A 27,999-nucleotide genomic window follows, 5' to 3' on the forward strand; every position below is an offset into this window, starting at 1 on the left:
GAAAGGCGGGCCTACCCTCAGGCGGCGCTCCCTCCAGGCCAGCTTCAAACCCCCCCGGCCCTGAGATAGAGGAACACCAGACCCGTTGAAGAGTTTGCAAACGTGTGCGAAGACTCAGTGTTCCCCGAGAGCCAATTAGCTGTAACCGATCAGCGGGGAGGGGGGGGGGGGGGATAAGTGAAACAAGGGGGTAGAAAATACTGTGATTTCCACTCAGCAAGAGTGTTGTACAAGGGACTTCCCTGGTGGCGCAGTGGTTGAGAGTCTGCTTGCCAATTCAGGGGATACGGGTTCGAGCCCTGGTCCGGGAAGATCCCACATGCTGCGGAGCAACTAAACCCGTGCGCCACAACTACTGAGCCTGCACTCTAGAGCTGGTGAGCCACAACTACTGAAGCCCATGTGCCACAACTACTGAAGCCCGTGCTCCGCAGCAAGAGAAGGCACTGCAATGAGAAGCCCGCGCACCACAAGGAAGAGTAGCCCCCACTCAATGCTCTAGAGAAAACCTGAGCACAGCAACAAAGACCCAATGCGGCCAAAAGTAAATAAATTAATTAAAAAAAAAAGATGTTGTATGGGAAAACGGGTTTGACTTATATGGGTATGTGTACTGGGTCACCAAGTAAAATTTCTTACTCCAGGGTGCAGTTTTTTTTTTTTTTTATAAATTTATTTATTTTATCATTTTATTTATTTATTGTTTCTGGCTGCGTTGGGTCTCCGTTGCTGCTTCGTTGCTTTTCTCTACTAGCAGCGAGCGGAGGCCACCCCTCATTGCAGTGCACGGGCCTCTCACCGCGGTGGCCTCCCCCGTTGTGGAGCACGGGCTCCAGGCACACGGGCTTCAGCAGCTGTGGCACGTGGGCCCAGTAGTTGTGGCTCGAGGGCGCCAGAGCACAGGCTCAGTAGTTGTGGCACACGGGCCCAGTTGCTCCGCGGCATGTGGGACCCTCCTGGGCCAGGGCTCGAACCCGTGTCCCCTGCATTGGCAGGCGGATTCTTAACCACTGAGCCACCAGGGAAGCCCCAGGGTGCAGTTTTTAAAGATGGAAACCCTCTACCAGAGAGGTTGGCTCTGTCAACTGAAAAAAAAAAAAAAGCACAACCTAAAAGTTGAGAATTACGCTTTATTTGGCAGACAAAACCAAGGACTTAAGCCTGGGACACAGCCTCTCAAGTAGCTCGGAGAGACTGCTGGGAAGAGGTAGGGGAGGAGCCAGGATATATAGGAGTTTTTGCAACAAAGACCAGGTTGTCAGAACATCAAAAGATTATGGTTAATTAAAGAAAACCAGATATCTCAAATTAAGGAATTTGGCGCTTTTCTATTTGTGGGAAGATGCAAGAGTCTGGGCTCACTGAAATCACTCCTTTGATATGCACCTCAGCTATCTGGGGCCGGTATCCTGTGCTTTCTCATCCTGAGTCTCCTCAGGGTAAACTGTTGGGGCTGGGGGTGGCTTCAGTGGCTGATGGCTTGATGGTCGGCATCCTGTTTCTATCCTGAGTTCCCTCAGGGCTCACCACTGGGGGAGGGGGTGCTGTAGTGTGATGGCTTGATGGCTGCAACATCCTTTGTTTACTGATATGGCAGGCAGCATTCTTTCACTCACAGCTCTAAACCTAGATCTGGTAGGGGTAGGCTGAGCAAAGGGGACAGGACTCCAGATCTGGACTTGAAATGGAGGAACAACTGAGCTAGAAGTAGAAACAAGGATGCTTAGGAAAGGAGAGGACCTTTATTGAAAAAAAGGCTGAGGAGGAGGGTATGGAAGCCTGTGCTGGGGATGGGGAGCAAATTTTTCTAGCTGGAGGAACTAGTACAGTGTACTAGATGGAGAGAGGATATCAATTATGTAACTTGGGGTGGGACTGCTCAGATTATAACAGTTTCTTCTCTAGGTAGAAGGTCTCCAAATTGAGTTACTCCCTGGGACTTCCCTGGTGGCACAGTGGTTAAGAATCCCGCCTGCCAACACAGGGGACAAGGGTTCGAGCCCTGGTCCGGGAAGATCTCACGTGCCGCGGAGCAGCTAAGCCCATACGCCACAACCACTGAGCCCGTGCCACAACTACCGAAGCCCACACTCCACAACAAGAGAAGCCACCGCAATGAGAAGCCCGCGCACCGCAACGAAGAGTAGCCCCTGCTCGCCGCAACTAGAGAAAGCCTGCATGCAGCAACAAAGACCCAACGCAGCCAAAAATAAATAAATTAATTTAAAAATAAACAACTTAATCTCGAATGCAGAGAGGACCACATTAAAAAAAAAAAGAAAGAAAAGAAAGTTACTCCCTGACATGTTTGAGGGGATAGCTGGAAATTAGGACACTGGGTTTGGAGGAACTGCTTACTCAAGGATTTTATAGTACAGGTAAAATTCCCTGAAAGAAAGGAAGAGGGACAAAATACACTTCCTAAGGACTGGAGAGGGAAGCTGGAGGTCTGAGACAAAATTGGAGGGCCTTCTCTGCTATTGTTTTTCAGGTCATTCCCCCAAAAAGGCATACTGCACTCAGGGTCAACCATGTGACAGGCATTGCTGGGTGTTGGGGAAGCCAAGAATGAATTTTAAAAATGTGATCCCTGACTTCAAGATGCTTAATGTCTGGAAGTGGAGATAGGTTGTTAATCAGATGTTTATAATGTTATGTGCTTAATTTCATTTCTAGAGATGGATACAAAAATTTCAGGTAATAGGTCATTAGGGTTTATTCTGTTATTACGCTAGCTGTGGGGATGGTCTAGAAGAGGCAGAGTGAAGAAAATGGAAGGACTTGACGTTGGGTGGGGAGCAGTGGGGGCAAGTGGGAGGACTGTGGTGCTGTGGGAACACTGAGGAGAGATGGCGATGACAACAGGTGTGTCACTAGCAGAAGGAGGCCGATACCTGGGTCACTGTCAGGAATCCTCAGCGTCCTCAGCAATGCAGCCCAGCCACTGCTTCCTAAGAAACCGTCTTCAGTGCCAATCCCTTGGGAACTGAAATTGGTCGTCACCAAATCATATAGTATTATTAGAGCAGGAAAGATCTTTAGACGTTAACTAGGTAGGGAAACTGAGTAACAGAAAGGGCTGGTGACTTGCCCAAGGTTACCCAGTTCCTCAGTGGTAGAGGTGAGTTGGGAATAAAGGTGTCCTGTCTAGCCCAGCTTCTTTTGGTGTATACACTGTTCTAGAGGCCTCTGCTGACAAAGCAGCCTATAAACTGCAAGACCGGTCTTAGCCAGTTTCTCCTGCTGTAATGTTAACTATCCTGGTACCTCTTGTCTGGTCCTCAGTGATTGCTATGAAAAGCTACTTCTCATCCTCTTAGCCTTCTCCTTTCAGTTCCCTCTTCACTCTATCACAGGCCACTCTAACAGACTGAGCCCTGGCCAGGATAGGACAGAATTATCAGCTTCCCAGTTCTCTGTGGTTTATAGAACCCCGGATCTGGTTGTTTATTTTTGTCCAGCCTTGAAGTGCTGACTCATACTTAGTTTGAGACCACATATTATTTTCCCCTCAACCCTTTCCTTTCTTTGTTCCTTATCTTCTTTTCTCTTTTTTTCTATTCTTTCCTCTCTGTCTCCTTTCTAATTTGTCACTTACGTTGTCTGCTGGCATCTGACCTACCACCTAATCCTGTACTCCTATCTCTAATGTATCCTTGTAGTTGCCATGACTGAGAACTTTGGGGTGAGCCCTGTTCTAGGCACTGAAGGGAGAAACAAAAGAAGGACAAGCCCACAGTCTACTTGGGAGAGTCAGGGCACGTTTAGTCACTCAGGAACATTTTAAAGCCCTCTGTGCCTTTGTTTGGGAGGAGGGACAGATGGGCAGATTAATGGATGAGTAGGTCCTAACATAATCCAAAAAGGACAATGTAAGACCACTCTCACTTGGCATAGTTTGTGAACTGATAGAGATGGCAGCAAATGGAAGAACGAGCCCAGAAATGTGGTGAAATCCAACTCAGGCCCTATAACTGCATTTCCACTAGAGGGCTTAATTACAAATAAAAAGACACAGGGTAATATATATATTCAATTTTATTTGCTTTTCTGTATCTGGCTCAATAGTCTGTTAGAATGGTTTTTCCTTGATGGCCTCAAGTCCTGCTGTGGATCTAAGAATCATCTTGGGAAGGCCGTTGGACACAAGAACACGTTCAGTTGTTGGCAGTGACCTGAAGGAAAAACCGGTTATATCCAGTCAGTAACTTCTGCCCACCTCCTTTCTTTTTCCTTCAGGGCTCCCAGTTGAGTATGGCCCTGTACTGGGTTTATGGGGAGGGGGGGCAGGAAGTAGTTCTCAGCTGTGTCAGGACAATTCAATGTTATAGGCACATACTCAAGACTTAGTGTCAAGGGCAGACCTTGAATCGGTTGTGAGTCAAGGTTCATGCCACAAGACTCCAGAATGTGTTTGAAGACTGGAGGGTATAGGTGGGATAACTGTGAGCCTCTACCACCAGGTCAGTGTAGGTATAGTCTCACCTAACCCTCAAGCATTGTTTAAGGTGGTAAAACCTCTTGGCAAAGGGTAGAGCAAATTCTCATCATGCTCTTAGAAAGAACTGGTGGAGGAGAAGGTTAGTGCCTCTTCCCTCGCCCAGGAGAGGGAAGCCATTTTCCCCTTGGCTTTGACTTTGGACAGCACTGATATGTACCTGGTTCAGATCTGCTGTTGCCACCACCCACCTTACCCTAAGCAGTAAACAATACAGTGAAGCATTCTTAGTGGGTATGTGAAGTGGAACTCAGAATGGCAACGTTATCGAGCGAAAGTACACTATGGAGGAAGGGAAAGGAGTAAACATTTGAATGCGGTGAGGAAGAGGATGGCTTCCCCTGCTTAACTTTTGCTCCCCACCCCAGTCAGTGCATGGGTCTCCAGGTAACCCTATTTCAAACCATCGTTTGAGAGGACTCACGTTATTTATCCAAGAGATGTAAGCAGAGACCCGAGTGAAGACTGTGGGCTTCCTGGAGACGTTACAGCCCAGGCTGGATACAAAGCTGGTCACACCGTGGACAGTATACTGGCCATTCACCAAGCAATGAAGGGGGCCCCCAGAATCACCCTGTGGAGAGGAGAAGCAGTGTCCTAAAACTCCAGATCTTTTGATCTTTGGGACTTTGTTTCTGCTTACACCCACCCACCCCCCATCTCTGTTTGTACAATCCTGCACTGTTTAAAAGCTCCAATTAAAATCCCCACTTCCTTCATATCCCCTCAATCAAGATGAATCTCCTCTTCCTTTCTAAACAACCATAGCACTTTTTCCTTTCTTTTGTAGCACTTATGTCATGTTCTGCCTTGTATTTTGGTTTCATAATTTGTTTCTACCTCCCACGCTTATCTGTGAGCTTCTTGAGACAGGAACTACATCTTACTGATATTTTCCTCTCCACGATGCTAGCATAGAACTTTGAACATCTTAGGCTCAATAGCTGTTACTGACTTAAATTGAACCTGGGGTGAGGGGATAGGTTGTTCTAATGATTTATTTATCCCCAGCATTCAGACCAACGGGTCTAATTAGACTTAGCCTTTAGACACAGGGTAGGTAGTCAAAACATGTTAAACTAAACTGGTGTAAAGAGAAGAGAAAGTGATGTATTGGGTTGTGGTTACATGCTCAGGTTTAGAATCAGACAAACCGGAGTTTACAGACCGTGACCTTGACACTCGTTTCCTTACTCAGTTCCCAGAATGTCAGTTCTGTGATTCCAGACATAAAATTGGAAGATATTTCTTTGGAGAATCTGACCAGCACAAGAGGGAAGATCTAAAGATACTAACATTGGAAGTCCCCCAATGAAACGGCCTGGCCAGATCCCCTGACAAAGCAGTTCACTATAGATGAACCCCACCTAAGGCTCAGAGCTACCTATTAGCTCTTCACTGTCCCACTCTGAAATGAGAGCATATGGTCAAGGATGACCAAACATCTGAAGAAAGCCTCAATATAAAAGTAAAGATCAAGGGGCTTCCCTGGTGGCGCAGTGGTTAAGAATCGCCTGCCAATGCAGGGGACACAGGTTCAAGCCCTGGTCCGGGAAGATCCCACATGCCGCAGTGCAACTAAGCCCGTGCACCACAACTACTCAGCCTGCGCTCTAGAGCCCGCAAGCCATAACTACTGAAGCCCGCACGCCTAGAGCCCGTGCTCCGCAGTAAGAGAAGCCACCGCAATGAGAAGCCCGCGCACCGCAACAATGAGTAGCCCCCACTCACGGCAACTAGAGAAAGCCCGCGCGCAGCAACAAAGACCCAATAAAAATAAAATAAATAAATTTAAAAATAAATAAATTAATTAATTAAAACCTCCTTATTAAGAAAAAAAAAAGATCAAAACAAAGAGAAAGAAATAAAAAATGAAGACAACCAAGATTATGCAGGGAAAAGAATATAAACAACAAAACTATGATTAATATTGCATCCATGATACAAGAACAGCAAGCTATTAGAGCATTCAGAAAACAAAAAGAGCCTTTGGAAATTATGAATATGATAGTAGAAATGAAAGATTGGGTTAGGAGATAAAGCAGACAAAATATATAGAGAGAAAATATGAAAATAAAAGGACCAATTTAGGAGGTAGATGTGTGAATAATGGAAATTCTAGAAAGAGAAAATAAAAATGGAGGGGAGGAAATGATCAATAAATAAACATTTTCAGAAGCAAAGGTCTGGAGTTTCCAGAATGAAAAAACCCACTAAGTGTCCCTCAAAATGAATGCAGATAGACCCATACCAAGACACAGAACACTAGGGTCAAGAGAAGATAAAATAGGTCACTTATAAATTAGTGGAGAGTTTGGGGCTGAACTGGTGATAAATTGAGTATACATTATGCAAATTTAAAAAGACAATTATTAACCCCAGGGAAAACAAAATTATGCAGGAAATAGCATTTTACATAATCATAATAAATACTAAATGTTAATTTAACCAAAATTATTTGGGGAGGTTGGGGGTGCAGATAGAAAAGTTCATGCTGGGGGCGAGTATATATCTGTAAAAGGAAGAGAGGTTGCACATCTTGCATAATGCCTGAGCTGAAAAATTAAGTGGCAATATAAGTATATGCTTTTAGAGAGGTGGAAGTAGACACTGAAAGAAATCAGCTGAAGAGTTGAAAGTGGTCCCCTCTAGGGAGGGAGAACTTGAGGTGGTGGAAGGAACACTATGACTGTTCTTTCCCACTATTAAGCCTCATAGTTTTATTGGCCACCTTAAGCAGTTTAATACACAAACCTTCAATAAAAATTAAACTTCAATAAAAATTAAAACTTAAAAAAAGAAGAACTAGGGAAAGAGACCAAAAGTTCAAATTGGGGATAATTCTTTTAAAAAGGAAATAGCTGTACCCCATCCCAACTATGTTTAGGGAAAGAAGATGCTTTCTTTAGATTATTGTACTCAATACAAAACAAAACAGTTTAAATATCTTCCATCCAAATTCTAATAGGGGTTTGCTAGTATTTCTAAGCTAGAGGAATGGAAGGTAATTGAATTGTATATCATACGATTTTCTTATGCTAATTGACCTGAAAAGAAACAAAGACTGTAGCGATGGAGGGTGTGGCTGAGGATTTTAGGGCAGAAGGAAGAGATGGGAAAGAGCTCAGTGGGAGACGGTGGCTTGAGGTGAGAGGAGGGGCTTAGTGAATCCACTCTGAGGAGAAGGGCTGGGACCCAGAAATCTGAAAGCCCAGGAAACAAAAGACACAATATTTGGGAAATTCCAGTGGGAAGAGACCTGGCGACACAATCGCCTCAGAGAATTGCCTATCTGGAGTGGCAGCCAGAAGAAAAGTACTCTAGTTTTTCAGAGTTCAAGGCCTTGAGAGACAGCAGAGGAAAGTGAATTAAACTCCGAAAGGTTAAACCTTAAGAGGTTATAGGTGAAGGTGGCTGGTGAGGACCTGTAAGAGCTTGACTTATGTGTTCATCTTTTTTTTTTTTTTGCCCCAACTTGCAGGTAGGGTTCCCAGGATATAGGACTTTTAAGTTTTGACACTGGTGTGGACAAAAAAATGTCGCCTGCCATGTCAGTAGACAAAGAATTTTGCCTTCCATTCTGGGAAACAACGAATGTTGCCCGCCATCAAGCCACCAGCTACTGCAGCCACCTTCCACATCCTGAGGGGACTTCAGGATGGAGAAAAATGATACTGGCCCTAGATAGTTACGATGCATATCAAAGGAATGATTTCTATAAGCCCAGACTCTTGCATCTTCCCATACACAGAAAAACACTAAAATCATTCATGTGAAATGTCTGTTTCTTGTTATTAGCAGTAATCTTTGATGGTTGTCTCCATGTTTTTTTTTCAGCAAAAACTCCAATATATCCTGGCTCCTCCCTTACCTCTTTGGAATAGTTGCTCAGAGCTGTCTAAGAGGCTGTCTCCCAGGCTATAGTCCTTAGTAAGATCACCGAATAAAACGTAACTCTCAACTTTTAGGCTGTGCGGTTTTGTTTTGTTTTCAGTTGACACTGGGGAAGTCCTGGGAAAATTGGGAGGAGTTGCTCACTTTACTTCCATAGTTCTAAGTGCTCACAAAAAAACCCTTTAGGGACTTCCCTGGAGGTCCAGTGGTTGGGACTCAGCCCTCCAGTGCGGGGGGCGGGGGGGGGGGGGGTGGGGGGTGGCGGGGGTGTGGGTTCAATCCCTGGTTGGGGAGCCAGGACCTCACATGCCCTGTGGCCAAAGGGCCAAAACATAAAACAAAAGCAATATTGTAACAAACTCAGTGACAGACTTTAAAAATGGTCCACATCAAAAAAAAAAAAAAATCTTTAAAACAAACACAAAAAACCCTTTAATCTTTGATTCTACTATTTCAGTGAGCCTACCAGCCTCCTTCTGGCTTCTCTTCCTTCTCCACCTAGCTTGGAGCTTGCATTTGATCTGCAATGTTGTCTTTATGTCCCAATAATGCATGAAAACTAGCCCTGGATTAATCCATTCCCTACAACTAGATCTTTGAATGGAGTGAATCATATATCCATTGTGATTATTGCATGGTCTCCAACCTCAGCCTATCAGTAACATCATGGAGGCCAGTCTTTCTAAACCCATTCACCTTAATTAATCCAGACGCAAACAACCCTTGTCCCTTCATTTTCAGCATTTAATCTGACTCCTAGTTCAAGAGTAAATAGAAGCAAGATGGCAGAACACCCGCCAACTTCCAGCTACCCAGCCTGCACTCTCCTTCATGTCCATGCACATTTTTGTGTCCCTATTCTGTTCAAGGCCAGCTCCACCTGTGCTCTTGCTTCATCTCTTCCTTCTCGTCCGGGATCTTGTGTCATCCATTTTTTCCCTCTCTACGACTCTACAGGATCCTTTCCTCTCTGCCCAGAAACACACTCAATTTTCTTCCCTCTTAAAAGATCCACCCCCTCCATGACTGTCATCCTCCTTAAAGCTACCAGACTTTTAAAATTCCTCACTTTCATCCAAGATTCTTGGAGTAAAGAGTATTCTACATTCTTTGCTACCTTCCTTCCTTTCTTTCTTTCGTTCCTTTAAATTGGAGTATAATTGCTTTACAATGATGTGCTAGTTTCCGCTGTACAACGAAGTGAATCAGCTATATGTATACATATATCCCTCCCTCTTGGACCTCCCTCCCCCACCTCCATCCCACCCATCTAGGTCATCACAGAGCACCGGGTTGAGCTCCCTGTGCTATACAGCAGGTTCCCACTAGCTATCTATTTTACACATGGTAGTGTATTTCTGTCAAACCTAATCTACCAATTCATCCCACCCGCCCCTTCCCTGCCCCCGCCCCATGTCCACACGTCTGCGTCTCTATTCCTGCTCTGCAAATAGGTTCATCTGTACCATTTTTCTAGATTCCACATATATGTGTTAATATACAATATTTGTTTTTCTCTTTCTGACTTCACCCTGTATGACAGAGTCTAGGTCCACCCACATCTCTACAAATGACCCAGTGTTGCCTCTTCATTCCTTACCCTTCAATCAAGCTTCTGCCCTCACCACTCCACTGAAACTGTTCTAGCCATAGTTACTAGTGACCCGCCAACTGCCAAAGTAGCCACTTTCAGTTATCCACCATGGCTCCTGGCTGCAATGAATGTATACTATGTGAAGACCTATCAGTATTTCCTGAGATTTTATAAAACCTTTATTTACTATGCTTTTCTCTTACCTCTTTTTTAGATCCTTACGGGTCCTTTGTCCTCCACCTATCTCTGAAGCACTCAAATATTTATGTTATCACAGTTCTTCCCCCCAACTCACTGTTTGTTTGGTTTTTTTCCCCTCATTCTACCACTTTTCCCTGGGGGAGGTGGGGATGGGGGGTGGGGGACTTTGAGGGATCTCATTTCCTGTTAAGCTTATCTCTAGCCTAGCTTTCTCCTTCAGGCTCCACTCTCTTTATATATAGTTTCTTACCAGTTAACTATAACTGAATGTCCCACTGGGATCTCAGACTCAATTTGTCAGACTCAACCTTCCCTCCGAAATCCTATAAATATTGTCTCATAGAGGCAACAAACACCTCCCCCAAATCACTGAAATCAGATGCCTGGAAGTCATTCCTGAGCCTCCTGACTCCTCTCCACTGCCCTAATTCCGGCCCTCAGATTTCTTGCCTAGATAATTGCAATAGTCTCCTAAGCAGTCTCCCTGCTAATTTTGCTCTCTTCAAAAACATGCTTACCTTGTCATCAGAGAGTGCTTCTAAAAGGCAAATCTGGGGCTTCCCTGGTGGCGCAGTGGTTGGGAGTCTGCCTGCCAATGCAGGGGACATGGGTTCGAGCCCTGGTCTGGGAGGATCCCATATGCGGCAGAGCAACTAGGCCCGTGAGCCACAGTTACTGAGCCTGCGCATCTGGAGCCTGTGCTCCGCAACAAGAGAGGCCACGATAGTGAGAGGCCCGTGCACCGCGATGAAGAGTGGCCCCCGCTTGCCGCAACTAGAGGAAGCCCTCGCACAGAAACGAAGACCCAACACAGCCAAAAAAAATAATAAATAAATAAAAGGCAAATCTGATCATGCTGTTCTCCTGTTTAGAACTCTTCAGTGGTTTCCCAGTGCCTAAGATAAAGGTTCATGTCCCCAAGCATGACATCTGAAGGCCTAAGTCATGTGGCTCCTACCTGTCTCTAGTGTCATCTCCTGACATTCCCTAGTATGGTAGTAGTTTATGTTTTAGCCCAGAGGTCAGCAAACTTTTTCTGTAAAGAGCCAAAGAGTAAATATATCTCAGGCTTTGCAGGCCAGTCTCTCTTGCAACTGTTCAACTCCATGAAAGCAGCCATAAACAATATGTAATGAACAAGTAAGGCTGTGTTCCAATAAAACTTTTTTTTAACGAACACTGAAATTTTATATTTTTCATGTGCCATGACATATTATTCCTTTCTTAATTTTTTCCCAACCATTAAAAAATGTGAAAAACATTCTTAGCTCACGGACCATGCAAAAACAGGCAGCAAGCTGGGCTTGGAGGCTGTGGGCCCTGACCTCTGCTCTAACGGTAGGGAATGCCCTATAATTCTCTATGTGGTCTAGCTTCTTGGGCCATGCCTTTCTTTATGTTCCCTCTCTCTGAATATCTTTTCCTCTTTTTTTGCCTGGCTTTCTCCTATTTAAGCTTTATGACTCAGTACAGACTCTAGTTTCTCAGGGAAGGCAAGTCTTTTCCGACACCAACAGGTAGAGGTAAGTACCTATCTTTTGGACTCCCATATCACCCTATGCATATTTTTGTTATAACACTTAACCACGTTGTATTACAATGTTCTGTCCTATGTCTGCTCTTCCCATTCCTCCACTAGACACTGTGTTTATCTTTGTATCTTTTGTATCTTTAATACAAAGATGAATCAAACACAGTGCCTAGTATTTAGCAGATGATCAGGAATATTTGTTGAACTGCATTAAGAAATCTGCAAACTTATGGTCACCAGGGGATAAGGGTGGGGGAGGGATAAATTGGGAGATTGGGATTGACATATACACACTACTATATATAAAATAGATAACTAATAAGAACCTGCTGTATAGCACAGGGAACTCTACTCAATACTCTGTAATGGCTTATATGGGAAAAGAATCTTAAAAAAAAAAAAAAAAAGAGTGGATAAATGTATATGTATAAGTGATTCACTTTGCTGTACACCTGAAACTAACACAACATTGTAAATCAACTATACTCCAATAAAAATTTTAAAAAAAGAGAAATCTGTGAGATGATGTATTGCTGATTGATCTTGTCTAAATAGGGGATGATTTATATATATATAATTATATATACTATTATAAAACTATTTTGTGCACTTTCCCCTACCATATTCACCTGTATACATTCTGCTATCAATAATATCGGGTCAAAAGGGTGGTGGTGGAGGAGCTATAAGAAAAATTGGGGTTGATGGGAGGGGAGCTACCTTATACACAATTACAACCACCACTCCAGGCCTAGCCCCGTGGCAGCCATTAAAAATCTAGCGCACAGGGGCTTCCCTGGTGGCGCAGTGGTTAAGAATCTGTCTGCCAATGCAGGGGACACAGGTTCGAGCCCTGGTCCGGGAAGATGCCACATGCCGCAGAGCAACTAAGCCCGTGCGCCACAACTACTGAAGCCCGCACGTATTCCGCAACAAGAGAAGCCCGTGCACTACAAGAAGAGTAGCCTCCACTTGCTACAACTAGAGAAAGCCCACGCACAGCAACAAAGACCCAACGCAGCCAAAAATAAATAAAAATAAAAAAAATAAATTTATAAAAAAAAATCTAGGGCACAAATAACTTCTAAAGAACACTCACATATACCAACACACAAATGTTGGGCCACATACAAACTTTTGAGGTGGGGGAAGGCAACAGGCAAAATGAATTTTAAGGTTCCTTTCAACTTGGAGATTCTGTGAATATAAACTTAGTAGCACAGAATCATTCTCCTTCAGATGCTAGAATAGAAAGTTTAGTCTGTACATAGGGGTGGGAGTAGGTGTGAAATAGGTGAGTAAAAGGTGGGGGATGGGAAACAGAGAGGGGAGGGACCTGGGGTGAGACTTCTGACGCTTCCCGCCTGTGTTCACCTGGCATCCAGAGCGAACTCCGTCTCCTCCAGCGCACACCATGGTTTTCTTCACGGTGGAGCCCCAGTAAGAGGACCTGGAACAGGTGGCGTAGTCCACGGTGGGCAGGTAAGCCTGCTGCAGGGTCTGGGCCAGCTGCCCATTGGCTGAACAGGACACACAGCATTGGAGGTCAGCCCCAGACGCTATCCAGGGAAAAAAAACCTTCCACACCCGGCCAAACCTTCCCAAGCTCTGATGAAAGCTGAAGTCGGGGCAAGTTCCTTTTCTCTGCCCATTGCATGTCATAGATCCTCCTTTTGTCTCTCTTTATATAAAAGCTACAGGCACCTTCCTTTAAGGAGTCATCCTTGACTACTGTTCCCAGGTTCCAAACCACTAATCCTACGCCGGCTTTTTTTTTTTTTTTTTTTTTTAAATCTCATGGATACCTTAATTAAGTAACTAGAATGGTCTTATTTGTTAATAACTCATCTGTCCTGCTTCCTCCTTACACTGTAAACCCTGTGAAGCAGAACTGGGACTATGGACCCTTGTTTCCATTTCTTAAGAGCTTTCCTTTATCTGCATTTTTTGACTTTTCAAAGCCTTTGCACATGAATTACTTCTTTGGATACTTACAACAATCCTTTCATGTTATATATAGATCGGGAAATTGAACTACAATGACATTGAGTGAACTGGGAGCAGAGCTGGATTAGAAGCATGTCTCTCTCAGTCCCAGTTTCCCCAGTAGACTGGCTGCTCCTAGCAAGGCCTTGCCTCTCCTCCAGAGCTCAGATCCTTCCTGATGGCTGACAGCCTTCTGTACCAGGCCTGCTGTCTCTGCCCTTGTTAACTATCTCTGCGCATAGCCTCTCCCACCCTTCCATGTCATCTAATGACTTTTCCTTCCAGAAATCTTCCCATGATTGACCGGAAGAAGCTGAAGCCTCCTCTGCCTCGACTTCTCTGTACCTGCAGCCACCCCTGGCTCATTCACTCCAACCCACTGTCTATGAAGGTAGCGTGATGGTGTAATGACCAGCAAAGCAGAAGCCAGGATACCTGCGTTCTGGCCCCAGATAACTAGTTACTAACTAGTCATGTGATTTTTTTTTTTTTTTTAATATATATTTACTTGGCTGTGCCGGGTCTCACTTGCAGCACACGGGATCTTTGTTGCCGCGTGCGGGATCTTCTTTGCGGCATGCGGCATCTTTTAGTTGCAGCATGCAGGCTCTTAGTTGTGCCATGCCCGATCTATGTTCCCTGACCAGGAATTGAACCTGGCCCCCTGCAATGGGAGCGCGGAGTCTTAACCGCTGGACCACCAGGGAAGTCCCTGGTCATGTGATCTTGAACAAGGTCTTTAATTTCTTTGGGCCTCAGTTTCCTTTGGGCCTCAGTTTCCTTATGTATAAAATGAGAGGCTGGTAACAAAATACTCTCTGAGGTAAGGTGTCTATCTTTTTTTTTTTTTTTTTTTGGTTATAAGAATCTGAGAATCTCTGACTTGACTATTCCATGGCTTGTTCTTAGCTTGTTTTCATGAACCAGTTATTTTATCTCTGGTTCCTGGTCTTTGGCTCTGAACACCTAGGACCACAGAAAAAGTGCCCCAGAAGCTCAGCTACATAATCAGGATCCATGTGGTGGATGGTGCCAATGTAGGCGACTTACTTCTGGTCCTGCCCCAACCTGTGATGTAGCAGGGGCTGTTGTTAGCCAGGATGGTTCCCTCCTTTGGCAGAACACCCAGCTGGACATAGCCGTTGAGGGTAACGTTCCGGGCCAGGCGCAGCAGGGCGATGTCATAGCTGCGGGAGGAAAGGAGACCGCTCTCTTGCAGGACCAGGCCTTCCTTTAAGTCAGCATAGGGACAAGCCCTCCCTAAGCCTTGTGTGACCATGGAATTGGAAACCAATGACTCCGAAGAAGGAGGGGACTGACTCGCCAAGACTCAAATTTGAGGAACTACGCATTTGGATTGTAGGATATTCTACGTTTAACAGCAGCCCCTGCTGGTGAGTTCTCAGCATTGTCGCCTAGCTCTGGTCTGCAACCCAGGGGGAGTGGAGCTCGCTTCTTTCAGTTGTGAATGGGGACTCAGAAAGGAGCAGAGTGCTTTGATCTTCGTAGCGGAGAAGAGTTCTCAAAGGAGAAAGATGTCAAATGCTCTGCAGAAATATCCGAATTACTTGAACCCACGCTATAGAATTGGCTACCATCTTAACTACTTCCTTTCCAAAAGTTTACAGCTCAGTCTTGCAGGAGTTTTCTCACTGTGAGATTCATTTTAGGAAATCTACTTTTGCTGATGGAGTCTATTCCATAAAATGAATAATGACTAACAATAAAAACGGGAACATTAAACTCTGCAGAGAAGGAGATTCAGGGGATCCAATCGTGCAAACCAGCGTAGATCAAACAAATCCCCATAGATCTTCGTACATTCTCAAGTCCTCCAACATCTTACTTCTCAAAGTCCTCCTGGATGAATGTGAAGGAAGCCAAGACCCCGTGGCTGGCCAGTCAGCCCTCCACCTCCCAGCCCCAGGCCAGCCCCGCCTTGCCCCTACCCTGCAGCCACATTGTTGCCGTTCCAGTAGGGGTGCACCACGACCCTCTGCACTCTCATGTACTGCTCGGTGCCATCGTTCTGGCTCAGGTTGTGGTCTCCAACCACCACACGGAAGCTCATTCGGCTGGAGGGAGAGAGGGAAGCCCTGAGTGATCCTTCTTTTCCCCCTCTTAGAGAAAAGTTGGGAAGCCATCTTACATCTTATCTTTAGGACAGGAACCCATCTTATCTGGCCCAGGCAGTGGAAGGATGGAAGACCCTGGAAGATAAGGCAGTAACCAACCCTCTCATCCCCAATTTGCTAACCTGTGGAAGTGACAAAAGCTACCATCGACTTCATTTTCCCAATTTACCAAGCTAAACATCAGAGGCTGAATATCTCATAACTTGGGAGAGGTGTGGTGAGCATAAATGAAATAATGGTTCTCAGCCCATAGAGGGATTTCGAGGGACATATAAACTTCTAGACCAGTAGCAGTAGTCCTTTTGTTTTTAAAATTGTTTGGCCACACCACATGGCATGCGGGATCTGTCATACAGAGTGAAGTAAGTCAGAAAGAGAAAAACAAATACAGTATGCTAACACATATATATGGAATCTAAGGGAAAAAAAAAAAAAAAAGGTCATGAAGAACCTAGTGGCAAGACGGGAATAAAGACAGACACCTACTAGAGAATGGACTTGAGGATATGGGGAGGGGGAAGGGTAAGGTGTGACAAAGAGAGAGAGTGGCATGGACATATATACACTACCAAACGTAAAATAGATAGCTAGTGGGAAGCAACCGCATAGCACAGGGAGATCAGCTCCGTGCTTTGTGACCACCTAGAGGAGTGGGATAGGGAGGGCGGGAGCGAGGGAGATGCAAGAAGGAAGAGATATGGGAACATATGTATATGTATAACTGATTCACTTTGTTATAAAGCAGAAACTAACATACCATTGTAAAGCAATTATACTCCAATAAAGATTTAAAAAAAAAAAAAGAAAAAAATTTTTTTGGCCACACCACATGGCATGCGGGATCTTACTCCCCGCTGACCAGGGATTGAATCCGTGCCCCCTGCATTGGAAGCGTGGAGCCTTAACCACTGGAAGTCCTAGACCAGTAGTTCTTAAAGCATGGTCCCTGGACCAGCAGCATCAATATAACCTGGAAACTTGTTAGAAATGCAGATTATCAGGCCTCAACCTGGACCTTCCTGTCAGAAACTCTATTGGGTGGGGCCCAGCAATCTGTGCCTTGCAGGTGATTCTGATACATGCTCAAATTTAAGAACCATTGCTCACGATAAATATGAAAAAATGGTTACCAGTCAGGCGTTGACTAGGCACTTAAATATTTACCTACTTAATTCTCACAATAATTCTACCAAGTAGGTAGAGATAAGAGAGTGAGAGCTTAGAGAGCTAAGTAAGCCATCCAAGTTCACAGAGCTAGAAGAAGCTGGGACAGGAGGTGAACCTGAGTTTGCCTGACATTATAGTTTGTACTTTCCATTATATCCTACTACCTCCCCGCAGGCCCCCAAACACCTCCTTAAAGCCTTGCCCTGAGTGGTCAAAGATACATATGCCTCCAGAAGGACCAGACTCTTCCCCTCCCAGGGGCTCAGAAAAGCTGGTCTTTGTTTTTCTCACTTGTCCACACAGTGAGCAGCTGTCATCACCCAGTTCCGTCTGATGAGGGTCCCTCCACAGGTGTGAAACCAGGAACCTCCAGACTGGTACTGGAGGGAAATCTAGATGGGGAGAGAAGAAAAGAGGGATAGGTTGGTGTTTCTTGAAAGGCATTGACCCAAGCCACGTGTTACCTCCTTAAACTGCTGCCATACCTCAAAACAGCCTCCAACTTTCTGGGCTAGAGATGGTGAATTGTTTTCATTTGACCTGTTGCTATTGATTGGTTGGTGGTGGCTACCTGGAGTAGTGGTGAGAAGGGGCATGTAGATGCCCCTGGGACCAGCAGAAAAGAGTGCTCCGTCGTTTGGTGACGTTTGCTGTGTACATGGAAGGGGGAGCAAAGACATACACACACAGTGCATTCAGCCTCCTTACCCTATATTATTGCAAAGGGCCAGGAACCCAGGTCCTTCTACCTCCGTTCCCTCTTGGGAAGGAAATGTAGCCATGGAATTGCTCCATCACCTAAGCCACAAACTTAGGTCCCCAGAACTCCCCTCCGAAGTTTTTAAGATACACCCTGTCTCCTCACCCCAGCAGGTACTTAGAAACACCACTGGAGTATTCATTTTTATCAGTTCACGACTCCTCCTTCATTGCCTCATATCGCACAATAGCTCTACCCCTGAAAATTGGGGCACAAACTTTTGTAAATTGAATTTAATTCTAATCGCAGTGATTCCTCCCAAAGTATGGCTATTCACCAGTTAATTTGCCAGTTTTACACTTTTAGAATTGCTTAAATCACAGCCTAGCTGCCCTATTTTGAAAGTGGAAACTCTTTAAATAGCCAAATGAGCAACGTGCTCCATTTGGGGGCAGAGGTGTGTTTGCATGTGTGACACGCACTGCGTGGAGTGCGGTGTGTGTGTGTGTGTGAAGGTGTGTAGAGTCTGAGGTGTGGGTCTGGCACACAGTCTTGCTACTGTGGCACAAGTGGTATTGCTGGGAGTGTAAATGTGGTTTGTGTTTGGGTGTGTGCCTGGGAGAGTGAGTGTGATTGGTGTTTAAATCCTTTCCTCCAAGCCTTTTGCATTTAGAAAAAAACTCCTAAGCCTGGTCCCATTCATCTTTTAAAGCTAGAATCCAGGCGGTTGGAGAGCTTCCTGTTGATAAGGATATACACAGACATACATAATATTGCATATCAGGACACGGGCAACTCTCATTTCGTTGGCAGTCTGGGGTTGTGAAGGAACACCCACCTGAGAGGGCCAAGAATTCCTCCGGGCCTGAGTCCCTCCAACTACCCGGGCGTTGGTTTCTGGAAAGTCCTGGGCACTATGTCCTTTGTGGGGCAGAAGAAAAGTGAGTGATGACTAAGCGTGGGGTCAGCTCAGGGTGGGAGGGCGGGTGGCAGTTGTGCTTCGTCTGCAAACTCACAGTTCCTCCCTAGCAAATGAGGGGCCCAGCTGTGAGTTCTCTGAGCCCCTTTTGAAAGCAGATAAGTCTAAGTGCCTTCTGCTTTTCTGCTTCCCCTACGTGTCCCCAGAACTTTGGCATGCTATGAAGAACCCATCTCACATTGCCGCGCCAGGCCCCAGAGGCTCCTCATGGCCTCAGCCTTGCTTAGGGTCACCCCTTGGCCTGAGGTGACTCCCCGCTCCCTACCCCCCACCCCTGACCCCACCCTCACCCTCCCACACACAGTGCTTTGGCGGGATTCTCCAGGGGGCAGAGACAGCAGTGCACATGCCACCAGGTGCCCGCTGAGGATGTCTTCCTGTCGGTGGGGTTGGTGGGGGAGCCCAGGGCTCTGGAAGAGACTTCTCTCTGCTTCATGGCCCAGAGACCTTTCAACCAGAGGCCCCCGACCTTTTCTATCATGGGCTCCAGGAGAATAAAGTTTTTGCTAGACTCACAGGCAGAGTCTCCTTCCCATCCTGGGATAGAGAGCAGACCTGGGCTTAAGGAAAGCTTTCCAACCCTCCTGCTCAATCTCCCTCCCTCCAGAACTCCAGCCAGATGACCCACTTACCATAAAGGACCAGCGTGGTGAACACCAGCAAGCGCAGCATGTTGCCAGCAAGTAGACCACTGCCCCCTTGCCACGAACCAAGCCCTCTTTATGCTCCTCTTATCAGCAGCTTTGCTGACCTTCCTGTCAACTGGCAGGGCTGCCAGTGGAAGGCAGGGAAAATCACAGGTGATATGGAAACACAAATGAAAAGATTTCTTTTCACGTAAAAGAATTTATCTATGAACAAAGACAGAACAAGGTCAGGGCTGAATTAATCATTTCTTTCAGTTGAAAAGCATCCAACAAAGTCTTTTTCAGAAATAAGATGGAATAGCACAGCGAGATCAGCTGGGTGCTTTGTGACCACCTAGAGGGGTGCGATAGGGAGGGCGGGAGGGAGGGAGATGCAAGAGGGAAGAGATATGGGAACATATGTATATGTATAACTGATTCACTTTGTTATAAAGCAGAAACTAACACACCATTGTAAAGCAATTATACTCCAATAAAGATGTTAAAAAAAAATAAAAAAAAAAAGAAATAAGATGGAGAACCAGGACTGGCATTTCCCTTGGGATGCTCCGCTTGCTCGTAGTCTGCCACCGTCTCACTGCCTTCGGGGGCACTGTAAGTGCAGAGACCTACCCTGTGCACCAGGGGGTGGAGGCATGGGGGGCTGGAGGAGGGAAGTGTGCAAGGAGAGCAAGAAGAAGGAAGAGACAGCAAAGAGGGAAATGGCACGTGCCCCCAGGACGCAGACAGTGGTGTAAATGCAAGGAGACAAAAGCAGAGTAGATGCAGTGGAGAGAATTCTGATGGAAGAGGGTACTAGTGAAACCGTGCACCGCAGATTGGGACTTGAACCCACGCGGCTGGGACTCGAACCTGGCCAGAACCCACAGACTGCCAACTGAGATCACACACCTGGTTTCAGGACTTAATGAAGCTCAGGTTCTTGATGTCTCATCGCAGAAAGAATTCAGTGAGAGACAAAGTGATAGGTAAGAAGTGGATTTATTTAGGGAGAAACACACTCCACAGACAGAGCGTGGGCCATCTCAGAAGGCGAGAAAGGCACCAGAGTATGGGGTTGTCAGTTTTTATAGGGATGGGTAATTTCATAGGCTACTGAGTGGGAGGAGTATTCCAGCTATTTTAGGAAAGGGAAGGGATTTCCAGGAATTGGGCCACCGCCCACTGTTTGATCCTTATTGTCGGTCTTGGAACTGTCACGGCACCTGTGGGTGTGTCATTTAGCTTGATGTGTTACAATGAGCGTATCCTGAGGCTCAGGGTCTAGTGGAAGTCGACTTGTCTGCCGTCTTGGACCCATTTGGTTCTAATAAGTTTATGTCGTGTCCTCGGGCTACGTCATTCTTTCAAAGGTTGTGCCCTGCCCCCTTCCCTCCTGTTTCACTAGGAAACAGGTTTGGGGAGACTCATCTGGCGAGCAGATAAAAGAGAGCTCCCAGAGAAGGAGAGTGTCGGTGAGAAGAGGGAGCCCTCAGGATAGGGAGCTAGTCTGCGTGCTATGAGGGTGGAGGGCAGGAGAGCAGGAGTTGCAGGGCAGGAGTGTCCTGCAGGAGACGAGAGGCTCTGGCCGTTGGAGTCAGGAGAGGGGGACGGAGGGAGGTGCCCGCGTGCCTTGCGGTGGGCAGAGAACTTTGGGTTGGGAGGTCCCAGAGGGAGGACTGTGGGTGGAGCTGCGACTTAGGCTGAGAGAAGCCAGGAAGCCCCGGAAGAGGCAGGAACATCTGCCAGTCCCCCTGGGGGCTTTTGTTGCCTAGACACTCCAGAATTCAAGTTTCATGCCTGCAGGTGTGGGAGAGGCCTGGAAAAGGCTGAGGAAGGAGTTCTGTACAGACACTTTTTGAGGTCCTTGAGCTGTGGGGGTGGGGTGGGGGGGATGGGTGGGAATTGCACTAAGGGCCCCCTCTCCAGCCCCACCCCCAGCATTCTAACCCAAAGGAGACGGGGGGGCGGGGGGGGGGAAGGGTTGAGCTGGCTGGGGAATCCGGGCCTCCTTTGTCATTCTCCTCCAACACCCCCTCCCACTCCCCCCGCCTCCTCTGGAGAATAGGGAGACAGCCCTAGCCCCCAGGATCAGGAGTCCAAGGGGAGGCTCAAGGGCCTCTTAAAGGTTACCCCTCCACATCACAGACTCCGAAGTGAGCCCTTGAGCGCAGGGTCAATATCACAACCATCGCTGTACCCTTGGCGAAGCCTAATCTGTATTTGCTTAAAAACCAAACTGTTTAGGACTGCACTTAATGCTGCCAAGCCATTGCCTAATCTACACACCCAGCCTCATCTCCCACGCTGGTCAGACTCTTTTCCTCCTCTTAGGGTGAGGTGTAGAGGAGGGCTTTGGCTTTCATTCTGAGGCACTGCATATTTTCCAAAAGGAATGTGTCCTTTTGAAATAAACACGGGCACAAAAATAAATGTACAAGGATGTGGGTTCTAGTATAGTCTGTCCCCAAACTTTGTGTAGTTTGTCATAAAGTTTGTCACAAAATTGGGAAAAACCCAAGTATTCATCAATAGGGGAAGATTAGAGAAATTGGGTTTAATCATATTAAGGAATACTATCCAGCTTTTTTTAAAAAATAAATTTACTTATTTGCTTTTATTTTTGGCTGCACTGGGTCTTCGTTGCTGCGCGCGGGCTTTCTCTAGTTGCGGCGAGCAGGGGCTGCTCTTCGTTGCAGTGCGCGGGTTTCTCATTGCGGTGGCTTCTCTTGTTGAGGAGCATGGGCTCTAGGCGCGCGGCCTTCAGTAGTTGTGGCATGTGGGCTCAGTAGTTGTGGCTCGTGGGCTCTAAAGCGCAGGCTCAGTAGTCGTGGTGCACAGGCTTTGTTGCTGCGCGGCATGTGGGATCTTCCCGGACCAGGGATCGAACCACCAGGGCTTCACCACCAAGGAAGCCCAATAGTATCCAGCTTTTAAAAAGAATGAGTTAGACTTAAATGACCTGACATGAAAAGATGTCCTTGGTATATTAAATGAAGACATCAAGTTTCAAACATATGGTACCCTGTGTGTGTGTGTGTGTGTGTGTGTGTGTGTATTTATATATGTATTATGTATATTCATAGAAAAAGGGTATAGAAGGTTTATACCTAGAAATTATTACTTTTCTAGAAGTTATTACTTCTAGAGAATGAATCAATAGGTATGGCAGCATCATGAGGATCAATTTCACTTTTTCTTCTTTTGTAATTTTTCGGCCACATCTCATGGCTTGCAGGATCTCAGTTCCCCGACCAGGGATCGAATCCGTGTCCCCTGCATTGGAAGTGAGGAGTCTTAACCGCTGGACTGCCAGGGAAGTCCCTTATTTTTGTAATTAAAAATAAGAATATATTCTGGGACATTTATCTATTTTTGGCAATGGCGCCAATACTCTTCAAGTGGGAAATAGATCCCCAGAGGAGACGAACCATTCAGTGCTAAGGGGAGAGAGGTTCCTGGAGCCAGGAGATAGTAGCACAGGGCTAGTTAGCATCAAGATTTTAAGCAGGACTTGGGTGTCCCTGGTGGCGCAGTGGTTAAAAATCCACCTGCTAATGCAGGGGACACGGGTTCGAGCCCTGGTCCGGGAAGATCCCACATGCTGCCGAGCAACTAAGCCCGTGCGCCACAACTACTGAGCCCGCGAGCTACAACTCCTGAAGCCTGCACACCTAGAGCCCGTGCTCTGCAATGAGAAGCCACTGCAATGAGAAGCCCGCACGCCGCAGCGAAGAGTAGCCCCCGCTCGCCGCAACTAGAGAAGGCCCGCGCGCAGCAACAACGATGCAGCCAAAAATAAATAAATAAAAAAGATTTTAAGCAGGACTTAAGGTTTTAGGTTAGCCTGAGAATGGTCAGAGGGGTGGATTTTAACAGTGCAGATGTGGGGTTAGGGCAAGGCCAGCCTCGGCTAAGGCAAGGCCAAGAAGCTGGTTTCCTGAGTCCTCCCACCGCCCTGTTCGTGCCTTCTCCCTCTTCTTGAGCACCCCTCTTCCCTAGTCCTCCCTTCACCCCCAAACCTGCTGCATCCCTCAGTCCCTGTGGGTTACCCTTAGCTGACTGCCCTTGCGAGATGCTCTGCCGTTGTGTGGTCGAGGTGAGGAAACTGAGCACCACAGCAGGGCACCTCAGTTGGGCGTGCATCGTAAGATCGGGCTGGAGAGCTGTTGAGTGATGTTATAGAGTATGAGGGATATTAGGATAAACGGCAAACAAACAATGCCTGATAAATGTTTGGATGTTTAATGCAACCAAGAGTAGGGCTAAGATTGGAGTTAAGGACTAAGGCTCCCTAGGATTTACCGGACTTATTAGCATGGCATTCAAAGCCTTTTCAACTGGGCCCCAAGCCACTGTTCTACAGGGCCGACTAATCCAGTAAGCACAGCAGGTACAGTGCCTGAGGCCCACTTTTTAGGCCCACAAAAATGTTTCAGTTTCTTTTAAAATCAGAATACAATCATCCTGGATTATATTCGTGGTTATATCAATGCAGTTGTAAAATATACTCTTTAACACTTTTTTAATGAAGGCACAAGTGCCTAGGGCTCATGAAAGCCATAGTGTGGTCCTGATCTTCTACATTCACTGCGCCCTCACCCTGAAGTCCTCTTGGTTCCCTGCATCCACTTGCACTGTTGTCCCTCTGTGACTTTTCTCACACTTGAGATCTTTGCTAACTGAGCTCTTCCTACCTGAGGATCCATCCTTTGAGGTCTAAGGTCAAATGTCACCAACTTTGTGAGGCTTCCCTAAATGGAAGGAATTGTTCTAATTCATGTAGCACATCTCTGAACATCTCCAGGCTTGGCATGACTTGCTTACATCTCTGTTTTCCCAGCTGAAGTGTAAGTTCCATGGGGGAAGAGCCTTATTATTTCCTCATGTCTACATGTGCTTGACACAGTGTGTAGGCTAGATTGGGGGCCACAGGATATTTGGAGACGAGACAGTGGCTGTGACAGAACTTTTCAGATGTGTGTGATTCTTCACAGCTTGAATCAACTGATCCTCCAAACGGATCAGCTAAGGGGCATTGCAGGGGAGGAGGAACCCAATTGCAAACTTCCTTTACCAATGCCATAAAACCTTTATTTCCACTGGGATCTCATGTACGATTCTCTTCTCTTCCTGGGAAAGAACTTTTCCCTTTCCCCACTCCAGGACACGTCCTGGCCACTCTCTCCTCTCCCTTTGGCTGGGCTACCCCATGGGACCTAGGAGACGTCCTGCAGCGGGGAGTTGCGTGGGAAGCAGAGGCAGCTGTGGTCCCACGGCACCCTCATGTGGTGCTGTCCAAGATGACAGCCTGCTACTCAAAGTAGGAAGCCCTCCAAGAAGGAATGCGAGTCCTCTGGGCAGCTGGGCTCTCTACTTCAGGCAAAGCAGCCATGCGTGGTGGGGTCCAACTTGCTTGGGGAAGAGCTGACACGCACGGCAGGTCTGCTCTGCGCGGGGAGTTCACGCGAGACCCGCAGACAAGGCCAGTCACGCAGTCATGCTGTCCCGGCTTCCTCAGACTTCCCAGGGCTCTTGTTAGCCTTATCTGGGTCCTAGCCTCAGGGCTGCCAATACGTGGTGGCGTGGCCTGGGGCAAATAACTTCACTTACCTGGCCTTGGTTTCATAATATGAAAATGATAGGGTTGGACTAAAACGATGATTTTCAAATTGTGCTTGCAGACTTTTAGAAAAGTTCAGGGGCTGGTGGGCAATGCCCTCCCCCACCCTCATTTTCATCCATGGCTATTTTGCTTCTGAATTACATTATACATGGAGCACTGAAAAAAGGTTCTGGGACTTAAACCTGAGAATCACTGGCTCCACAAGCTTTCTTTCAAAACGAACATCCCAGGATTCCTAAGTGTGGTCTCCCTCACGGCTACCTGGCTGCACTGCTCTAGGCTTTATGGAGACCAGCCAGCCAGAAATGATCAGACCGGAGGGAAGAGAGAGTGGGGAGCTGATGGCTAGTTGCCTAGTGTTCTTGTGGTGTGGTGGGAGGAGCCCAGGTTCAGGATACAGGCCAGCTCCTTTATTTCTCTCTGCCTCAGCTTTCTGGTCTATAAAATGGGCACGGTGGTTCCTGTCTTCCTCACAGGACTATGGTGCTGATGAAATAAGATAAAGGATTCCTGTCAAGGAGCTTCAGGTAATGTTAGCAAGGGAGACTCTTAGACCTCTAATCCCTCTGGTAGAATATACTGTTTCACTGGATTCTGTGGGTGTTCTAGATGACCAGGGATTCAGGACGTGGCTGCAGAGGTATTTTTCTTGAATTCAGCATTGCTGCCCTGGGCTCTAGCCCAGCTGCCTCCTCTGCTTTGGAAGTCTGTTTCTAGGGCAGAAGGAAAGCTCTAGGTCACATATTATGTGTTCTAACAGTCTCTTCCACCAACGTGGAGGAAAGAAAATGGGCCCAATGTTGTTGCAAGGAGTAGGAAGGTCCTGCCTTGATTTGCATCGGGTTTGAAATCCATCTTTAAGGCCGACAGGGAACTGATGATCAGGTTCTCAGACATCAGGTTCCCCCAGATCCTGTTTCCTGAGAGGCCTGTGGGATCTCCCACAGGGGGGTGATCCAGGGCCTAGATGAAGAGCCAGTGCTGGTGGGGATCACTGGGATTGCAGGTGGCCATGGCTGGCTTTTTGTCCTTGGATGTCAGGCAGGTACCAGATCCTGAGTTCCTGATGAGTTGATCCTAAAAAGATGACACGGCAAAGGGTCAACCTGGGCCTCAGACCTCTGACAGTGCTACTAGGGGGCAATGAAATAGGAGTCAGTAGACAAAAGGCAAAGGAAACCCAATGAGGCACAGAGAGGGCACTTCCAAATTCCTTTCCTTGGATGCCAGATACTCTGATGGGATGCATTCCTGAGTTTCCACCTGTGCGTGGTACCCATTCTCCACCCCCAGCTTTAGCATGAATGGCTGGAACAGAGGAAGGCAGGACCATGGGCTAACTGAAAAAGGCTTTCAGGACCCCCCCCCCTCCTCCAGATGGCCAGTCTCAAAGACCTGGGCCACTGCTACCCACCCACACCTTCTGCCTTTGATCATGTTCAGACTCCTCCCTTCCCTGTAGCCCCAAGGCTAGGCTCCTCTTTCCCTAAGCCAAGGACTGGGGATTGGGGTGGAGTGGGGTGTGGAGGCTCACTGGGGGCTGCTAGTTTGGGCCCAGTCCTGTAGAAGTTACATCATTTATCCCAAGACAGTGTGGTGTAATGGAAAGAACCCATGCTTTCCAGCCAGATTTATCTAGATCAGAACCCCAGGCCTACCATTTACTAGTGAAGGGTCTTGGGCCAGTCACAAACTTGCTGAGCTTCAGCTGGCCCATCTCTAGTGACGGGGACACCACTTACTTGGGAAGAGCCTCTGGAAGATTAACCAAACCAATGTATGTGAGTGCATAGCCTTGTGCCCGGCACACAGAGGCCAGGCAGGAACCACAAGTGACTCTTCAACTTCACCTACTTGTGTTCAGCCTAAAAATACGTGAGCTATGACAGAGCTGGTCCTGGATCATAACCCCGACCCCATCTTTATATCAAGCAGAACCAGCCATCACCAAACCTTACTTAAGCCCTGAGGACCCTGCCTGTGACCAAGCCCACATTCTCCATACTTTCTATTGTACATTGTCCGGATCCACCCCGTAGTATCTCAGGCAGAAGAAGATGCAGAAGGAAGGGAGGGGGCAGTTGTGGTCTCAGGTTCTTGATTCTGAGCTTTCTGGGCAGCTGACTCACCTGGATGAATTCCCATTCCTCATCCTCGGGCACTTGGCTATTCTTGCCAGTGAAGTGGCAGCCCCTAAGGCCCAGAGTGCCAGCACTGGCATATAGACACAGCTGCTTCGCAATGTTGTGGCGAAGGTCCCTCTGGGTTGTGTATTCAAAGTACTAGAACACAAGATAAGAGGAGGTCCTGAGGGGCAGGCAGAGAGTTTGCCCATCACCTTCCAAAGCCAACTGCCTTGAGATGCCAACCACAGATGGCCTCCTGGGGAGGAAAGTGAGTAGTTGCTAAGACTTCAGTAATTCACGTGCCACCGCATCTGGGTGATACTGGAATGATAGATAATAGTTACTAAATATTTTTTCTTTAGTTAAAAACTTAACTTAGGGACTTCCCTGGCGGTCCAGTGGTCAGGACTCCACGCTCCCACTGCAGGGGGCACGGGTTCTATCCCTGGTCGGGGAACTAAGATCCTGCACGCTGTAAGCCATGACCAAAAAAAAAAAAAGGGTTAAAAAAAAAATTAGCCTCATTTAAGGCATTACTGGTGAAATCATGTGCTAGTTCTTTTTTTGCTAATAGATTACTATTGAAAAAATGTCCATCAGTGTACAACCTAAAGTCACCGTGCAGGCCAAGTGGTACAGGAAATTGCTCCAGAATGACTTTGTCTTCATTCGCACATCCTGTTGGCATCCTGTTCGGCGGCCCATGCCACTCTTTTCCTTGTTTCAGCTCTGTTTCAAGTGCCTCTTACTTACCAAATGCTGGGCATTCAGGGTAGATTGAGGGGCTGGGTCCAGGGAGGTTATTAGTTATTCCTCAGGAAAGAGCTGGGCATTGTAGGGCATGGGGGAAATTCCCAGGATGCCAGGTAGCTGTGAGATGTCAGTAGGTGGTTGTTTTGGGGTCACTGATGGGTGCTGGGATCATAGTGGTAGCTT

The 27,999-nt window shown here is 46.9% G+C and overlaps 3 protein-coding genes across 7 annotated transcripts in view; all 3 read right to left on the bottom strand.

The window, feature by feature from the left end:
- The window catches only part of LOC309610094 (THO complex subunit 7 homolog), a gene marked incomplete at its 5' end in the record, with an annotated part of 113,715 nt that overhangs the window by 12,740 nt on the left and 72,976 nt on the right, over positions 1-27,999 (bottom strand). The window lies entirely within an intron of this gene.
- CELA1 (chymotrypsin like elastase 1) lies at positions 9-27,928 on the bottom strand. The gene is made up of 8 exons (XM_082352505.1): positions 27,817-27,928; positions 19,318-19,536; positions 18,545-18,627; positions 17,298-17,398; positions 15,654-15,779; positions 14,755-14,891; positions 13,093-13,238; positions 9-5,072 (listed from the first exon to the last, which is right to left on the bottom strand). The coding sequence occupies exons 2-8, from the start codon at positions 19,355-19,357 to the stop codon at positions 4,749-4,751; spliced, it is 957 nt and encodes a 318-aa protein (XP_082208631.1). The 5' UTR covers positions 19,358-19,536; positions 27,817-27,928; the 3' UTR covers positions 9-4,748.
- GALNT6 (polypeptide N-acetylgalactosaminyltransferase 6) overlaps positions 24,384-27,999 on the bottom strand; it is a 34,239-nt gene continuing 30,623 nt past the window's right edge. For 3 of the 5 annotated variants that reach the window (XM_082352424.1, XM_082352422.1, XM_082352423.1), the window contains 2 exons: positions 27,067-27,219; positions 24,384-26,014 (listed from right to left, as the gene is read on the bottom strand). In XM_082352424.1, coding sequence (XP_082208550.1) covers positions 25,901-26,014; positions 27,067-27,219 — 267 coding nt within the window. In that variant the 3' untranslated portion in view covers positions 24,384-25,900. Of the gene's footprint in view, positions 26,015-27,066; positions 27,220-27,887 lie in introns of those variants that run through there. The other 2 variants (XM_082352425.1, XM_082352426.1) reach the window with 2 other exon arrangements.

The sequence above is a fragment of the Balaenoptera borealis genome (genome assembly GCF_965194805.1).
Source record: "Balaenoptera borealis genome assembly, chromosome: 13".
Taxonomy (NCBI): Eukaryota; Metazoa; Chordata; class Mammalia; order Artiodactyla; family Balaenopteridae; genus Balaenoptera; species Balaenoptera borealis.